Below are 15,779 nucleotides of genomic sequence, written 5' to 3'. Positions count from 1 at the left end.
AAAATGCCCATAGTCCATAACCGTACAGACTAAGTTTAAGATAATCCTCTGGCTTTGCTGTGAGGCAAACCACTGGCAAGCCAGTGAACAGGTTTCTTCCCACCATGCAAAAAAAATTTGATCATTTTTACAGAAATATACAACTACTTCCACTCTCTCCACACTGGAAAGATTAAGAAATATTTATTGCTTCAGGTTTATCTTCTAGAAATTAACAAGAGTGAGCTGAGAAAAGTGAAATAAATAATACACAGTTTGCTGTAAAGTAATTAAAATACTCAAGGCTGAGAAACATTTTCTGCTGGAAATGTAATTAACATTAGCAGACTAAAATTGCCATGAATGCATCAAGCTTGTTAAACAAGTCAACATGAGTTGTAGGATTTCAGAATCTTGAAGCCTGGACTTTTCAGATGTGGTATGACTGTGTAAGGCTCTCTCAGTAGTCACACATCTGCTCATGAAAAACACGACTCTTTTTTTGGGGAAAAAAAAAAGAAAAAAAAAGAAAAACCAAACCAAACCAACCAAAAAAAAAAAACAACCACAAAACCAACAACACAAAAAAACCCAAAATGAACAAAACAAAACAAAAAAAAGGAACAAAACTAAAAAAAAACAAACAAAAAAAAAACCAAACAAAAAAACCCACACAACCAAAAAAAACCCTGTGTGTAAAGGACACAATTTCACATGCATTTTAAGGAAAAACTGAGTGCTTTTGTGAAGGAATATTATATTCTGCCTAACCACAAGGTGATGTTATTGCCCTTACTATCGAACTCCCAACACCTTTTGTCCCATACCTGATGGCGTGCTAAGCACACCCGATAGAGCCCACTATGAACCTGTCTGAAAGCAGAGGGTATTACTTTTCTGAGTATGTGAAATATTGAATATTTCCTAGTATGATAAATGTGTTTTAGGGACACATTTCAATAGGGTAACTTTAATTACAGCTTATGAAGTGCAGTTTTTCCAACCAGGATTTGCATACATGCATAGAATCCCGTTTTTCTGTACATATCAAGACCACAATTAAATCTACTTTCTCCAGCTTTTACGGAAATTTAAATCTGGCTTTAAATACGCAACACAAAAGACTGGAATACATTCAAAGTAGTAATCTATAAACCCAGATAATTCTGATATTTATCTGCCAAGTGTTAATGAATTAAGCTTTCAAGCAACAACTAATGGAGTCAAGTCCAGTTTAACATTTCTGTATGTATTTTTCATTTCCTGGAATTTTGTAACTGTAGATAACTCTAAGTAGAGTGATGGGCAAGGGAGTAAAAGCAAAGTGGAAAATTGGATGGTTTTACTATGGAAAGCAGGTTAGGGGCTGACACTTAGTGAATCATATTTTCCTTTGGAGTGCACCCTGTGTTTTTCACTAACACCACCACTGTGCACTAATAACTTTGTTTAGGTGTTTACCATGACAAAGAGCCACAACACATTTCAGCAAAGCACGAAATACTATAGCACACTAAGTGTAACCTTAGTGTTCTTCAGAACTATTCTGCAGTATTCAGCTATTCGGGGGATTTTTTTTTCGCTAAACCAGAAAGACCCCATGCTTTGCACCAAAAAGGTTCCAGCCACTATCTCATGCAACTTTCCAACTATGAACACATCATACCTGAGCAGTCCTTTCTGCTTCACTTTTTTCTTTGACAAGGAATAGAATTTCATGGTGGTAAACTCTACGAATATCGTCCTTCTCCTTTGCACATTTTTGATGTTCTTCTTCCCATTTCTGCTGAGCCTTATAAAATGATTTCTCAGCCTCTGCCACTTTCTGCTGATTTTTGCCACTGAGTACTATTGTTTACAGAAAAAGAATAAAAGATAAGTAGCATTGCAAAGCATGTTCAGAAAAAAATGGATAATGATCATCAGTTCTTTTGTGTACTTTGATATCCGGTGGAATACTGAAACATTAACACTTCCAGCACTGGAGAGCATGACCTTCACTATAAAGAAACAATCAAATTTTGTGTTTCTAATAGCATCTTTCACACAAGGACATAGGGTTGTTTTGGTGATTTTTACAAATTGAAATCCTTCTCCTCCTGGAAAAGTGTAAAAAATTGAGTTAGCTCTTCCAGGTGAGGCCTCTATACCTTGGAGAACTTAATTTCAGATTTCTGCAACATTTCGCCAGCTTATTTCCAAATGTCTATTAGATATAGATATTAGTCTGCATCAATTAATTTTGAGCTCCTTTTAAGTGACAGTAAAGACAGACACCTGCCTCATGAAAAAACTGTAGTAAAACCTAGGGTAGGTTGGGCTAGTGAGTAAAGGCTTAGGTTTTCCAAGGAAACTTACTGCTGCACAGGAAATGTAAATCTTCAGCCCAGGAAATGCCCCAAGATAGGGAAATATTGAATACACCCTTCTGTGAAAACTTAAATGCCAAGGAAAGCTACCTTTCCTATAAGCAGTTTTACCTGGAACTTTCCTTAATTTCACAAACTGGCTTTTGGATGAAAATATTTTGTATTATCTTTTCATTTTTCTGGGTAAAACAGCTACATTAACACTTCAATGATCACCACTTTCTAACATATTTTTATTTCAAATTCATCCCGTTTTTCTGAAATTTCTTTCTAGATGGAGAAGGATAAAATAAACAGAAGTGACATATTAGGATAACACAGAGAATTAGTGGATACAGCGATGGGAAAGAACTGTCAGATGTCAGAAAGTCAAGCCTCAGTGAGATTGGTAGAAAAACAATTCAGAGGAAATCCTAAAGAGGACAAGGCCCAAATGAGTGCTCTGTCCAAGAAGCTAAGCTGGGATCACATCACAGTATCACACAAGGTGAGGAGGGCTCCAAGAGATCAGGGGAAAAGAAGCAATAAGTTATAAACCAAAAAAGAACTGAGAATCAAAAAATGATAAATTGGCTTCCTTGGCACTTGTCATAATAAAAAAAAAGGTTTGAGAAATTTTAACCACTGTAATCTCTACTATCACTTAGCAGACTTCTAATTACTGACTCCAGTATTGAGAGAAACACATTGCATTCAAGAAACCCTGCCTTGCTTCTGCAAAACCTCTCCCACCCCCTTTTTGTTCTCCAGTCCCTTCACCACACCTTATAACAACCCAGCACGATGTGGTCACCGTGCTGTAGTTCCTCCATCAGCGTCAGACCCTTCTGAGTCCTGCCTCTTGGTGCCTGCATGGGCAGTCATTGCTCAGGTATCTGCTCTGCCTATCTCTCCTGTTGTTTCTTTTTGTCTTCCCGTTGGCATTTGCCACCCTTTGTACAGTCTCTGTGCACACTCTGGTGGGCAGTTTGGCGCACAGCGGTGAGCGAGTTTTAATACTGTGGAGCTGACCAGGACCAGTCCCACGCAGACCCACACCTTTATCCTTCTGCACAGGTTGCCCTGTAGACCCACACCCACCACAGACACTCGCCATCTGTGCCTGATGCAGCAGCAAATTAGTTTTCCAAATCACAAAGTGAATCACAAAATCAGATTTAAAGTATTTTAAAATACACACTTACTACTGCCTTCTAAATTGGCAAAAAAGCTAGTGAGCATGCACAGAAGTAAACTTGACTTCCCCAAGTATGAGAAAATTGTTGTTCACATCTTCAGCTTGCAATCACAGGGAAATTTCCAAATGGACAGAAAAATGGTTTCTTCCAGTTTGTAATCTGTAAGATTTTTTAGAAGATTTTTTTTTTTTTTGTGTTGTCCAAAAGAGTGAAAGTTCAGCTTTCTAACTGTCTCAATATCTGGCACTATAAGTACTTGCAAGTTTCAGAGACTCTTTCCATCCTTGGAAGGTTAAAATCTCAAGAGGAGTGCTTCAAACTCTTCAGACATTATATTTACTTAGGTAACTAAAAATGCACCTCACTGCCTTGAAAGAATGAGAAATCTCTTTGTTTAAGAAAGATTAAGAAAATCTCAGTTTGTGAATGCAAAACTAGTAGGGAAAAAATGTTTATGTAAAAACATTCCCTTCCATATACTACTGTCACAACAGAAAATAACAAAGATGATCAGTGGAAACCAGACATGAGAACAAAAAGCTAGAAGCATTGGAAAAGATGAAAGAAAAAAGCATCATGATGAGAACTCCTGGAAAAAAAAGGTTATTGGAAATATTTTGAAAAAAAGAACAGGACTGGATTATTATTATTATTATTATTATTATTATTATTATTATTATTATTATTATTATTATTATTGGTATTGGTATTATTACTTTTTCCCCTGAAATGGAAAAGGAAAAATTGCTGGACATGGGATGTGGAGATGGACACTGTGATTATAAGTTTGTAAACAGACAGAACTGAAGGAAGAAATAACAGAAGGTAAGGGACAAGAGATAAAAAGAGCTGACAGATTTAGCAGATCATGTGGTTGTCACATAAGATAGCAAGAGTTTTGTAAACTCTTGTGAGTTTACAAATGCAGATGTAAAAGACACAGGAGATCCAAGAAAAACAGCAGGAACTAGAAAATTTGTTTTACCAGCTTGAGACTGACAGCCTCTGGTTCCTCTTTGCTTTTTTGGAACTTACCTTGCAGTTCCACAAGTTCACTTTTTGCAACACACAGCTCCTCTTCTGCAGCATACATTTGCATCTGAGCCTCTTTTCTGGCCACTGACAATTCATACTCCAGACCTCGACGAATAGCCTCCCCTCTCTCAAGTTCCAAACGTAATTTAATTATCTCTTTTTCATACTGGGACTTCTAGAAAATAAATTTGTTCCAGAAAACTGGCAACAAAGTGCAACATGTTACAGAAATACACCTACAGAGTATTTTTTAAAGATATTTTGGATTGTATTCACAGCTGCCATATTATTCCATTCGAATTTGAAATACAGTCTTGCAACTGCACATTTATGTACATTTTAAATATTTTCGGAGGGGGTTATGCAAACTAATCAAATTCCTAGATTAATTTCATTTACCTTTAACACACCCCTCTGTTTTTCTAAAAGTACATGACCTTAAGAAAATAAAAGTTATAATACTGTCATCTGCTGGGGTTTTGGAGGGGAAAATGCAGCAACAGAAACATTATATTCCACAGGCAGTTTTCTGGTAACTTTATTTGACACTTAAAAAATAGTCATATTGGGATACTGGGATATCAGACACCTAGTAACTCACTATGTACAAACATAAACTGCAGTCCAATAATGTTCTGTTGTCAAATAGGATGATATTAAACAAAGGAAGGATGGAAAATGCTTCAAAAAAGGACTAAGAAAGATAGTCTAGTCACTGTCGCCAAAAACTGGATCCAGAAAAGTGAAATTCAAACTATTTCAACACAAGAAGGTGGAAAGTGAAACACATTTCTTCAGAACATCTACAAAGGAGTAATATACTTCTTAACAGGAACTTCATTCATGGGAAATAATTTACTCCTGTTACAAAGGTTTTCCCTGCTGCTGTCAAAGCAAACTAGTATTGAAATGAAGCAGCAGTAAGAAAATGCTTCACTAATATTTTCTTTGGTTTGAATATCAGCTTTCACACTAGCAAATACAAGAAAAAGTGAGCACTGAGCAGAACACTAGTTGCAATCAGCTTCAGGTTTATTGCTGCTTGGCACACTTTGCACACCTGCTAATGTCAAACTGGCAGCTGATACCCTGTTTTAAACTGCACTGCTGAAGTAATGTTACTACTATAGGCAACCATTCCGTTCTCAGCAGTTTGTTAGGGAGCAGATAATGTGGGTGCTCATTCAACCATTTTTGGTTAAATCCAGTCAATAAACCCAGTTTAATGTTCCATATCCATTTATTATTGGGGTGTGTATCCAAATTAAGAAATTCCTGCTTCTCCTACAATGACTTGCTCTTTCCTGTTTCCGTTGTCCCATGAACTGTGAGGTGATTCTGTAAATTGTGTCCCTGGAATTATCTGGATTAAAACATTCCAACAAACAATCCAAACACCTCTTATGTACATCAAGAATTCGAAAGCTGAGGTTGCACAAGATTCTTCTGCATCATTTTGCTGTTGTGAAGTGCTCAAGTTACTTACACACACCTTTAACTGTTAACAGTGACAGTACAGGTGCTAACAATTCCTGTGAACAGGTACAAGAAGTCTGTACAGTGGTATTTCCTAGTTATTTTCCAACCAGTGGCTGTGCTTTTGATTTAACCCTTGAGAGTATTATTTTAATGAAATCAATTACATTTATTCCAAGGATAAAATAAAACAAAGTCCTTACTTCTTGCTTGCGTTGAGTAAGTAATTCAACATTTTCTTTTTCAGCCTGAAGGAGTTTCCTTTTCAAATCATCCACAGTGTCCATGTCTGATGGATTTCTATTCTATGGCTCATGTAAGCTGAAAAATATTAATGCTTTTGAAAAAAAAAGTGAGTAGTCCCTTGAAGTTTTAGTGCTCCTTTACTTCAGTTACTCAGTTGTAGGCCCAAAGTTCTAAACATTCACTTAAGTAAAATTATGCATGTAGTTGTCATCATACTGTTGCTCTTTGAAAAAAAGGGTCACACAGAATAGCATATTGTGCAAGATATGTAGCAGGAGGAACTTGAAACAGATATGCACTTTGGATGAACAAAGTTGGTTTAAGCATAATGTGTTCTTTATTACTTTTCACTATTTTTATTATTGATTTGATGAACTTCCAGGATGCTTGAAAAACATCATTCCATGTAAATTAAAATGACTAGCAAGTTTTTGTTTGTCCCTGCAGTAAGGCACATTTTTTAACACGGATTGTCATCTCAAAACTGCATCTGTCATGAAACAAATGCACAAATGTGGAACAAATCTCACTTTTACACACTTTGTCTTCAAAGACACAAATATATACATTTCAACTACAGACAAGTAACTGATCACAAATACAATAAAAATTAGAGGTCTAGTCTTATAAACTACATAGTATCCTGATTTCCACTACTATTTCAGTTAAAAGAAAATCTACTCTGCAGCTAGGATAATCAGCCCTTGATCACTAAAAGCAATAATAAAAGAATCAAAACAAGCTTCTATATCTAAAGTGAAAAATTACTATGTATTACAAAAATACATGTTTATATAACTAGTTTAATTATAACTTCAAACTGGACAACTTAAAGTTATTTCAGTAGTCGAAAAGTTTTCACATTGTTGGATATATGCCAGTTTTCACATTATTTTGGGTACATAAGACTGCAATAATTAGTTGCTCCACACAAAAGTGCAAGAGTTCAGGGGCAGTAAATGTGAAATATAAAAAAAGAAACATGTTTAAATTTAATTAAAAATACAGAACTGTAAACACTAAAATATCTTTGTCTACATGAAGTCTTAAATATTAATTACAAAAATGACAGTATGCTGGTAGTGAATTGTTTTTTTCTAAATAAAAAAAATATCACTTTGCCCCCAGATTTTCATACAGGCAGCATTAACATTTTTCATGACTGAGAACTTTTTCTGATGATATATATTTTCTCACATAGGTTGAGTAGCCAAAAGGACACAAATGCTGTCAATGAGGGGAAGAGTAATTTAGATAAAATCTTGCTTTTAAAGACATTGCTACTGATAAAGGATGAAATTTCATTTTTTTAGCTGCAGCCTATAAATAGTTTATAATTGAATAAATAAGAAATTTAAAAAGAGGACTGACTTCATCTATGAGATTGGAATAACTGCATGTCATCAGTAATTATCCCACAGCGTGCCATGTACTTAAAGTATTTTATATATTTAATAAATGTAGGAGATAAGGATTGCTAAAAACTGCATATACTGCATGAAAAACATAAGCACATTATTAGCTTTCAGTATTTACTGCAACAGCCATACCCAGAACAACTGACATGACTGAAAGGGTAAAAGATCAGCAACAAAGCACATAAAATCAAAATATTTAATATTACTCCTAGCTACTGCAATAAGAAGATATGGAAATAAGAAGAACCTGAAGAGCCAGAGAACCTGTAAACTGAATAAAAACTTGTTTGTGGACATTATATTATAGGTTTGAGAGACTTTTGTTTTTCCCTGGCTGGGGAAAACAGTGATGAAAGAAAGGCAAGTCATCTTATTCAGAGATGACGCAAGAAGTGTCAGAATCAGGTCAAGGCAGCTAAAAGCTAGGCAGCAAAAGCTTAGCAAAGCACTGGTTAGAGAGGAAAAACAGAACCCAAAATGAAAACTGGGTAAGATCTGGGAAAGGGTAACTATTTACTTCGTTTGTGGGCAGCAGGAACGTCATTTGACTTCTTTAAACCTGATGATATTTAATATTTCTTGCATGGAGAGCACACGGAATGAAAGCAAGGAAAAAAACATTTTGCAAAGTAAATAAAAAAACCACCTTTAAATCTTTAAGTAAGCTACATTAGTTTGTATGACAATCAGCTTTAAAGAAAGCTGTTCCTTTACAATCTCTGATCACCTATTTGGAAAAAAAAAAGCACAATCAAAATACCTACATACGAAAACTTACTCAGTGGCAAATTTAACTGGACCAGCAGAGAGGAGGGGAAGCCAAAATAAATCATTAAATTAGAAAAACAAACAAACAAAAGCAATCAAGCAACCAACCAAAAAACCAGCCAAACCACACAGAAGTTGCACGACATCACAAATAACAGCAAATTAAGGAAGCTATAGAAATGCAAAATATGTATTAGAGCATTACAGCGAACAACAAAACAGAGTAAGTACCAGGAAAAAAAGGCATTAAACACCTTTTTGAAATAACATTTTATGCACAGCTTCTTAACTCACAATGGCATTAGTGGAAACTTAAAAATATAGAGCAGAAAACTCTTCTTTTGTTCTTAGTACAGAAGCAAAACAGCTACTAAAAAAAAAAAACCACACCAACAACAAAACAAACAAAACCAAAACCAAACCAAAAACCACAAAATAAACAGACAAAGAAAAACAAAACAAATAAACAACAACAACAACAAAAAAGGAAAGATGGTGTAATATTACTATGTTATTCACTTCATTGTTTTGTTTGTCTTTTTAAACATTCTGAAATAAAACCGAAAATAGCCTCAAGAATTCTTATTTCTGTGATATTTCCTTTAATCATCACAGCATTGCCAGAACGTAAATGAAAGCTTCATACTACCTATTATAGGAGATTCTTCTTTCCTTATTCATATTGCAAGCGGAAATGCTACAAGCATAAATCTCTCAGAAGCTTAAATCAGAGACAAAACCGCAGAAAACCTTGGGAAGTTTCAAAGCATGATTTGCAGTCTAACAGGAATTCAGGGAAGGCTTTCTCCTTCCATTTTTATATATTCCTAGATCATCAATCATTTGTTTTGAACCCAAAGATGTATTTTACCAACTACAACCTTTACCTAAGTCACCAATTTTAGTAGACTTTAAGATTTTTCAGGAAAGCATATGAGCGGGTGAAATAGCTTTTGAGTTCTACACCTCAAAAAGACTATTTGTATCTCAAAAACTAAATTCAACTTCACTTCACAGGTTAGCTAGTTGAAGTCAACATAGGCCATTGCAGAAAAAGAGCTTTCACTAGCTTTTCTTCCACAACTGACAAAAAATGTAGAGGAATTTTGTAACACAGAGAAATTTTCTTTATTACCTAGCAGTGTAAGTTTGCTGAAAGAGCAGTCACTAATCTGATTTCCTAAGCAATGTTCTTATTCGTGGAATTTCATTGCTCTTATATAACTGGCAGTTTTGTATAGTCAGACTAAATGCAGACAACTAGCTCTCACAGCTAAGATAAACAGAATGAATTAAAGTTTACTTTTATTGTGCCAAAGATCAAGCTCTTATCAGGTTATAAGAACAGAAGCCAGAGGGCTAGCCTGCACACCTGAAAGTAACTCCTTTTTATCTAGTGACTATATTGCATGTTTCACACCATACCTGGTTCTTCTTCGATCTGAACTATATAATTTCAGGGATTTGGAAAATAAATAAAACATAAAAAGAGGAACCTTATTGCTAGACTTAAAAATATGGAAGCAGAGCTCACCAGATAGCATCTGTGGAAGGTAAGTTAGATGAACTCGTGATGTCCAATACGCAGTTTTTGAAGTCTATAAACTGAGGAAAAATGAAGATCATTAGCCATACATAATTTTACTTGAGAAGAATCAAAGATTACCTCTTTCTATATCATAAAAATACTAAAATCTCTAGCAGAGATATACTTCAGTTTATTTGGCAGCTACTAAAATAATAATAATGAATAGCAGGGAAAAAAAGAGGTATAAGTGAAAGACTTCATCAAAATCTGCTTTTTCATCTCCAGAATACAATTCACTTACTCTACCCAGCAAGTAACAGCTGCAGTGAAAAAAAAACCAAATTAGTCTCCTAACATAATCAAAATATTCTCTGTCACATCCACATCATTCTGAAGTTTTAAAACTTCTTTAAATTACACATAGAGGGAAAACAAAATAAAACAAAACAAATAGACAAAAGAAAAAACCAAAACCACACAAAACCAAAAAAAGAAACCATACACCTAAATCAGAAGAGTGCTACCTGTGAATGCTAATGATTTTGAACATGCAACATTCATCTGTTAAAATATGTATCAATAGTTTATTAGCATGCAAACAGATACTTTCCAAAAGCATGCTTTTTCGCTTAGGAAAAAATATCTTAGTGCCTTAAGAGTGGCTTGTAGGAGTCCCATAATTAAAGAAAACAGTAGAATAAATGTTTGGTTGAGGATCTAAGATATTTGGTTGAGGATTTAAGATGTTTGGTGTGTGTTACTCAAAAATGTTGTGTCATATTCTCCTGCCCAACTTCTGATTACATTTAACTAACTAGCAAGGCCATTGAATTTACACTGGATATGAGGAAGAAATTCTTCCTTGTGAAGGTGGTGAAGCACTGGAACAGGCTATCCAGAAGAGCTGTGGCTGCCCCGTCACTTGAAGTGTCCAAGGCCAGTTTGGACGGGGCTTGGAGCAACCTGGGATAGTGGAAGGTGTCCCTGCCCGTGGCAGGGCGGTTGGAAAGAGGTGATCGTTGAAGGTCTCACCCAAACCGTTCTGTGATAGAAGCCGCTTAAAGATAAACCTAAGAGCGATCTTAGGACGCACTGACTTAAAACATGCAGAGCCTGGTGTAACTAACACACCTGCAGTGAAACTCACCAGATGCTCCGCTGCGGCGGCGGGGCGCGATCTGGTCGATGTCCCTCCGCTCGCATTACGAGCCGGAACTCCCGGAAAGCCGCCGCTACCCGGACCTCTGGAATTCTGCCGCTCGCGGGACCGAACGCCGAGCCCGGGACGGGACGAACACGAACTCAACACGCTGAAATTCCGCGGTTGCCGGGGACGCTCCCGAGCGGAATTTCCGCAGCACGCAGCGGCTGCCACCGGGGACTGCCGCCCTTCCAGCGCTCCCTGCACCATCCCAGCCGCGTTTGAGGGATGCTGAGTTACCAACGCGCAGAAAATTAAAATGACCGGTTGACAGGAAAGCCATACGGAGCTATGGATGATCTAAGGGCAGCTCACTCTTCACCCGAGTTATGGAGAGACACCGCTGAAAGATTTGGGACGACTGCGAGACAAAATTCACAGCGAGGTGTTCTCTGGAGTACAGCATTGTCTTCAGGAGCTCCTCTCCCTCGATGAGGGAGACAGGTAGCAAAGTTACCACTCTCTTTTTTACTTCTCTGCACAAAGGGAGAGGTTCTTGTGGAACATCTCAAACCGAGAGATTTCAAACCCCAGGTGTGAGCATATATGATGTCAAACAACAACAGCACAAAAGATGAATAAAATCCACCCTGCAGAATCCTAGAAAAGCACTTTCTCCTTCTCCCAGCACGGCTGCACATTCTAAGGTTGATTTTTAAAGCCTCTGTTAAAGTCTCTCTGTCGGCGCACTTAGCATGCAGATGATTTCAGTCTTTGTTGGCATCAGCCACAGTATTCTGAGCCTCTCAAGGTCTTATCTTACACCACACATCTATCAGGTTGTCAGGGATACAGGTTGTCTTTCTAAGTACTGGTCGAAGTTTTAACTGCAAGAGACAAAAAGGTCCATATCCTCTGAGACGAATCTCAAAACTTCACTTCTCATTTGTGACCTTATCTGTTAAATCTGGCTTTTAGCTATGATTTTGCTACTTCTGCATCATGTAGGTATTTTAAATATACCAAATGAAACAGGGGTTTGGGTTTGGGATTTTTATGTGTGTGGTTTTTGTTGTTGTGGTTTTTGGTTTTTTGTTGGTTTTTTTGGGTTTTTTTAGTAATTGTTTCCAGGAGAAGATTTTAATGCACAAGTTTGTGATTTTAAATCAAATAAGATAAAAAGTAGACAGTAAGACAATAAAACAAAATAAGTCCATGGACATATCATAGAAGAGTGAAATTTAAGGTGAAGTTTAAGTTTGGATATCTGAAATACAGATGGAGTAATAGAATGCAGGCTTTATCACAGTTGTTTTCTCTTTCATTTTGTGAAGAGAAGCTCTCACGTCCGGTCCACAACCAGATGTTCTTTATGTGTCTTCCTTTACATATTCACTTAAGGTTTGGCTTTTATCTGCTTCTTCACTGAAGTGCAATTCTATTTTGTTATTTAACTGTTGCCTTTTACTATTTAACTTATTTAGCTCTTGCTCCTGTTCATTCAAAAGCAATTGCATCTGATGTTACCAATGTAATGCATTATTTAATACTTCAGGTACACTTTCAAACATCTCACAGGTGATTAATTTTTGATGAATCATATTTATTTTCTCCTGCATGTTCTGGGCTTTGCCAGCTATTTTTTTCCTCTCACTGAAATTTCATTTGAGTTCTGCAAGTTGTAGGTGCAGTGAGTGGCACTTGACCCCTGCTGTATGAAGTCTTCGTGTAAATTCAATATTAAATTTAATATTGGCTTCTGCAAGGATGTTATGTTTTTTGTATTGGCTAGTCTGTCACAAAAGCCAGCTTCCAGGGCTTGGGCACTTAATTTATGAAGTCTACAAGCCAGGCTCTGTACCAAGGAGTCTTTCTGCAAATAAGTGATGCAGTTGCTGTGGTCTAGCTGAACTGTCTCTATTATTACATTCAGTTTGTCCATAAGTTTTGAAAAGGAGTTCCTGGCTGCTCCTACAAGTAAGTGTCCAGAAAGCCAGGACTTTGGATCTGGCTTGTTAACAACATCCTACAGTTCAGTGATAGAACTGATTATTGCAGCATGAACTAGGAAACCAGCTGAGTGCTTAAAAGCAGTCAATTTCTTCTTCTTCTTCAGAACCTGAAAGACTACACGTGTGTTTAGATTCTCCTTCACAAACTGCACAAACTCTAATTTCAATGCTTGCTTTTAAGCCATTTGTCTTTGGGTAGAGGGAACTAGAAGACTAGGCTAAAGCTTTAAGTCTCTTAGCTGCCAAAATGGCAATCACAGCTCTTTGGAACACATAAATCAGGGCTTTGACTTTGCCTCAGTTGATTGACAAACCTCTTGATTGTTTGCCTCATAGGCAGGGAGAGTATGAACTATAGTCCTAATCTTCTGGTTCATTAATTTGTAAATGTTGATCTGAATCTCAGGAAGATCTCTTTGGGAAGACTTTCCACGGATAAAATTGGAAATTGGGACATAAATAAAACTGACTTGACCATCTCATTTTGAGGAAGGCTTTGATAGAGCTGCTGAAGGGAGCATCTTACCCCTCATTTGGATTTTGGTGATGTATTTATGCGCTGCTTTTCCTAAGTCCTTTGTGGGTACCTCTGGCAAAAAAGGACTAGTGAAATCAGAAATTAGAATGAAGATTCTGCTATATATTATGTGCTTTGCACTTGTCCCTACTTTAAGGTGTCTCGGGGCTAAACAACCCCAGCTCCTTCAGCCTCTCCTCACAGGACTTCCCTCTAGACTCTTAATCTGGAGAAGAGGAGGCTTGGGGGTGACCTTCTTGCTCTCTACTACTCCCTAACAGGAGGTTGTAGACATGTGGGGGTTGTCCCCTTATCCTGGCCACTAGTTAGAGGACAAGAGGAAATGGTCTCAAGCTGCACTGGGGGATGTTCACCTTGGATATCAGAAAAATTCCTTCCCTGAAAGGGTGGTTCAGCATTGGAACAGGTTGCTCAGGGAGGTGGTGGAGTCACCATCCCTGGAGATTTTAAAGAAACAACTGGACACGGCACTCTGTGCTCTAGTCTGGTTGACAAGGTGGTAATCAGTCAAAGGCTGGACTCAATGATCCTGGAGGTCTTTTTCAACCTTAATGTTTCTACAGTTCCAAATCCTAAACTCTGAAAAAATTATTGCATGCCCTCATTTTCCTTTTTTCTTTTCTTATAGTGTATCCCCAGCTGCTCTGAAGTGAAGAACAGATGTCAGTAGCTCCACAACAAGCTGTCTCACATTAGGAGATTAATACAGGAATTTGATAAACAGCAGGCAGTATCCTGGCACCAGCTGTCTGCTTCAGTCAGGACACATATGTGAACTGTGGCTTGTTTATTAAAAACTGAATATTAGTTCCTCTGAGATTATTTATGTTAGTATTGCACTTTTGCATTAAAGAAGCTTCAGTAATGCAAACTTATTTTGTTGGTGGTGCTTATATCATAACTGGAGCTGCTTTTTTCTGGTTCTTTTCTTTCTTCGAGACTTAGGTTTTTCCATTGAAATAATTTTTTCGGTAGATGTTGGAAAGCCAGTACCTCTACTGTGAAGTTGTTTACATTTTAAAAAAAATACTGTAGCAAATTGAAATACTTCAGGATAAGTGTAAGGCTGTTTTCTGACCTTTCTCATTAATGAAAACTCTTTACCTTAAGTGGTAGAAGCTGTAGAAATTTGCACAAAACCAAACAGGATTTGGAGGATTAAAGAGGCAGAAACTCACCTGTGCAACTTCAGCCCCCACTGCACATGTTGTCTTAAGGTATTTGCTTGTGTCCATTTACTGCCGTTAAATTATTCACAACACTGCTTCCCACCTAGCTGAAGCCCTGAGGAAATGCGGCGTGGCCTCACAGTGGGTGAAAGTGTGTGCTGGTCCTGTGGGTGTGAGAGGGAGTGATGGGGAATGAAACAAAGCTGCTACTCTCAGTAAGTCAAACATTCAGAGTATTAGGGAAATTAATACTTTGTAGAAATGAAACATATCTAGTCTTGGGACAAGATCATAAATTAAACATGTAGGTACCTATTTTTACAATGCTAACGAATATTTTTTGAAGGGATCGCAAAAAACCATTGCCTACATGAAAGATTTTATTTCCTGGATGCCAGGAATATAATAAAGAACAGTTCTATTTAACTATAAACTACTGTGATTACTAAATAGCATAAATTTTCATTTCATGCAGTTTTTTGGTTTATTTTAATGTAAAGCATTTTTTACTTTATTCTCTAAAAACACACGTTATTTGGTCAAGACTGAGCCACCTCTGTGTGTCTCACTGTGTCTGGCTTTTCAAAGTGCTGCCAATTGAAAAGGGAAGGATTATGTTTACAAATCTGATTTTGGAGGTTTTTTCCAAAATTTTGGTGATATTCTTAGTACTTTCCGGCATGAAAACAACCTGTTGTGTAAACCAGAAAATGTTTACTTGCAGGAAAACATGCATTCGGGTAACAGGGATTAATGGGAGTTTTACCTTAAATTTGTGGGCTCAAAGGCATTGCATTCCTGAAAATGGAAGGGCAGGCAAGGTGCATGCCTTCTTGTTGCATGACAGGGACATTGGTGTTACCTCCTTGAAACCAGGTTGCCCTTGGGTCCCCGGGGTTAGTGCAGTGGTTTTCAATTTCAA

At 37.1% G+C, this 15,779-nt stretch overlaps 1 protein-coding gene and 1 long non-coding RNA gene across 10 annotated transcripts in view; one reads left to right on the top strand and one right to left on the bottom strand.

Annotated features, from left to right (window-relative positions):
- Window positions 1-11,275, bottom strand: part of LOC113956880 (coiled-coil domain-containing protein 171-like) — a 46,278-nt gene extending 35,003 nt beyond the window's left edge. For 5 of the 9 annotated variants that reach the window (XM_027663873.1, XM_027663877.1, XM_027663880.1 and 2 more), the window contains exons 1-5: window positions 11,145-11,274; window positions 10,004-10,074; window positions 6,241-6,358; window positions 4,562-4,736; window positions 1,646-1,827 (exon numbers count right to left, since the gene is read on the bottom strand). In XM_027663873.1, coding sequence (XP_027519674.1) covers window positions 1,646-1,827; window positions 4,562-4,736; window positions 6,241-6,324 — 441 coding nt within the window. In that variant the 5' untranslated portion in view covers window positions 6,325-6,358; window positions 10,004-10,074; window positions 11,145-11,274. Of the gene's footprint in view, window positions 1-1,645; window positions 1,828-4,561; window positions 4,763-6,240; window positions 6,375-10,003; window positions 10,075-11,144 lie in introns of those variants that run through there. The other 4 variants (XM_027663882.1, XM_027663874.1, XM_027663875.1 and 1 more) reach the window with 4 other exon arrangements.
- A 93-nt stretch (window positions 11,276-11,368) lies between these two features.
- Window positions 11,369-14,556, top strand: LOC113956881. Its single transcript, XR_003530998.1, has 3 exons — window positions 11,369-11,642; window positions 13,487-13,698; window positions 14,317-14,556. It is a non-coding gene; the product is annotated as an uncharacterized LOC113956881 (long non-coding RNA).
- The last annotated feature ends 1,223 nt before the right edge of the window (window positions 14,557-15,779 follow it).

This window comes from Corapipo altera, unplaced genomic scaffold (assembly GCF_003945725.1).
Source record: "Corapipo altera isolate COAL_440 unplaced genomic scaffold, ASM394572v1 61153, whole genome shotgun sequence".
NCBI lineage: Eukaryota > Metazoa > Chordata > Aves > Passeriformes > Pipridae > Corapipo > Corapipo altera.
Note: the sequence above shows the minus strand (reverse complement) of the source record. Positions and strands in the feature narration are given on the sequence as shown.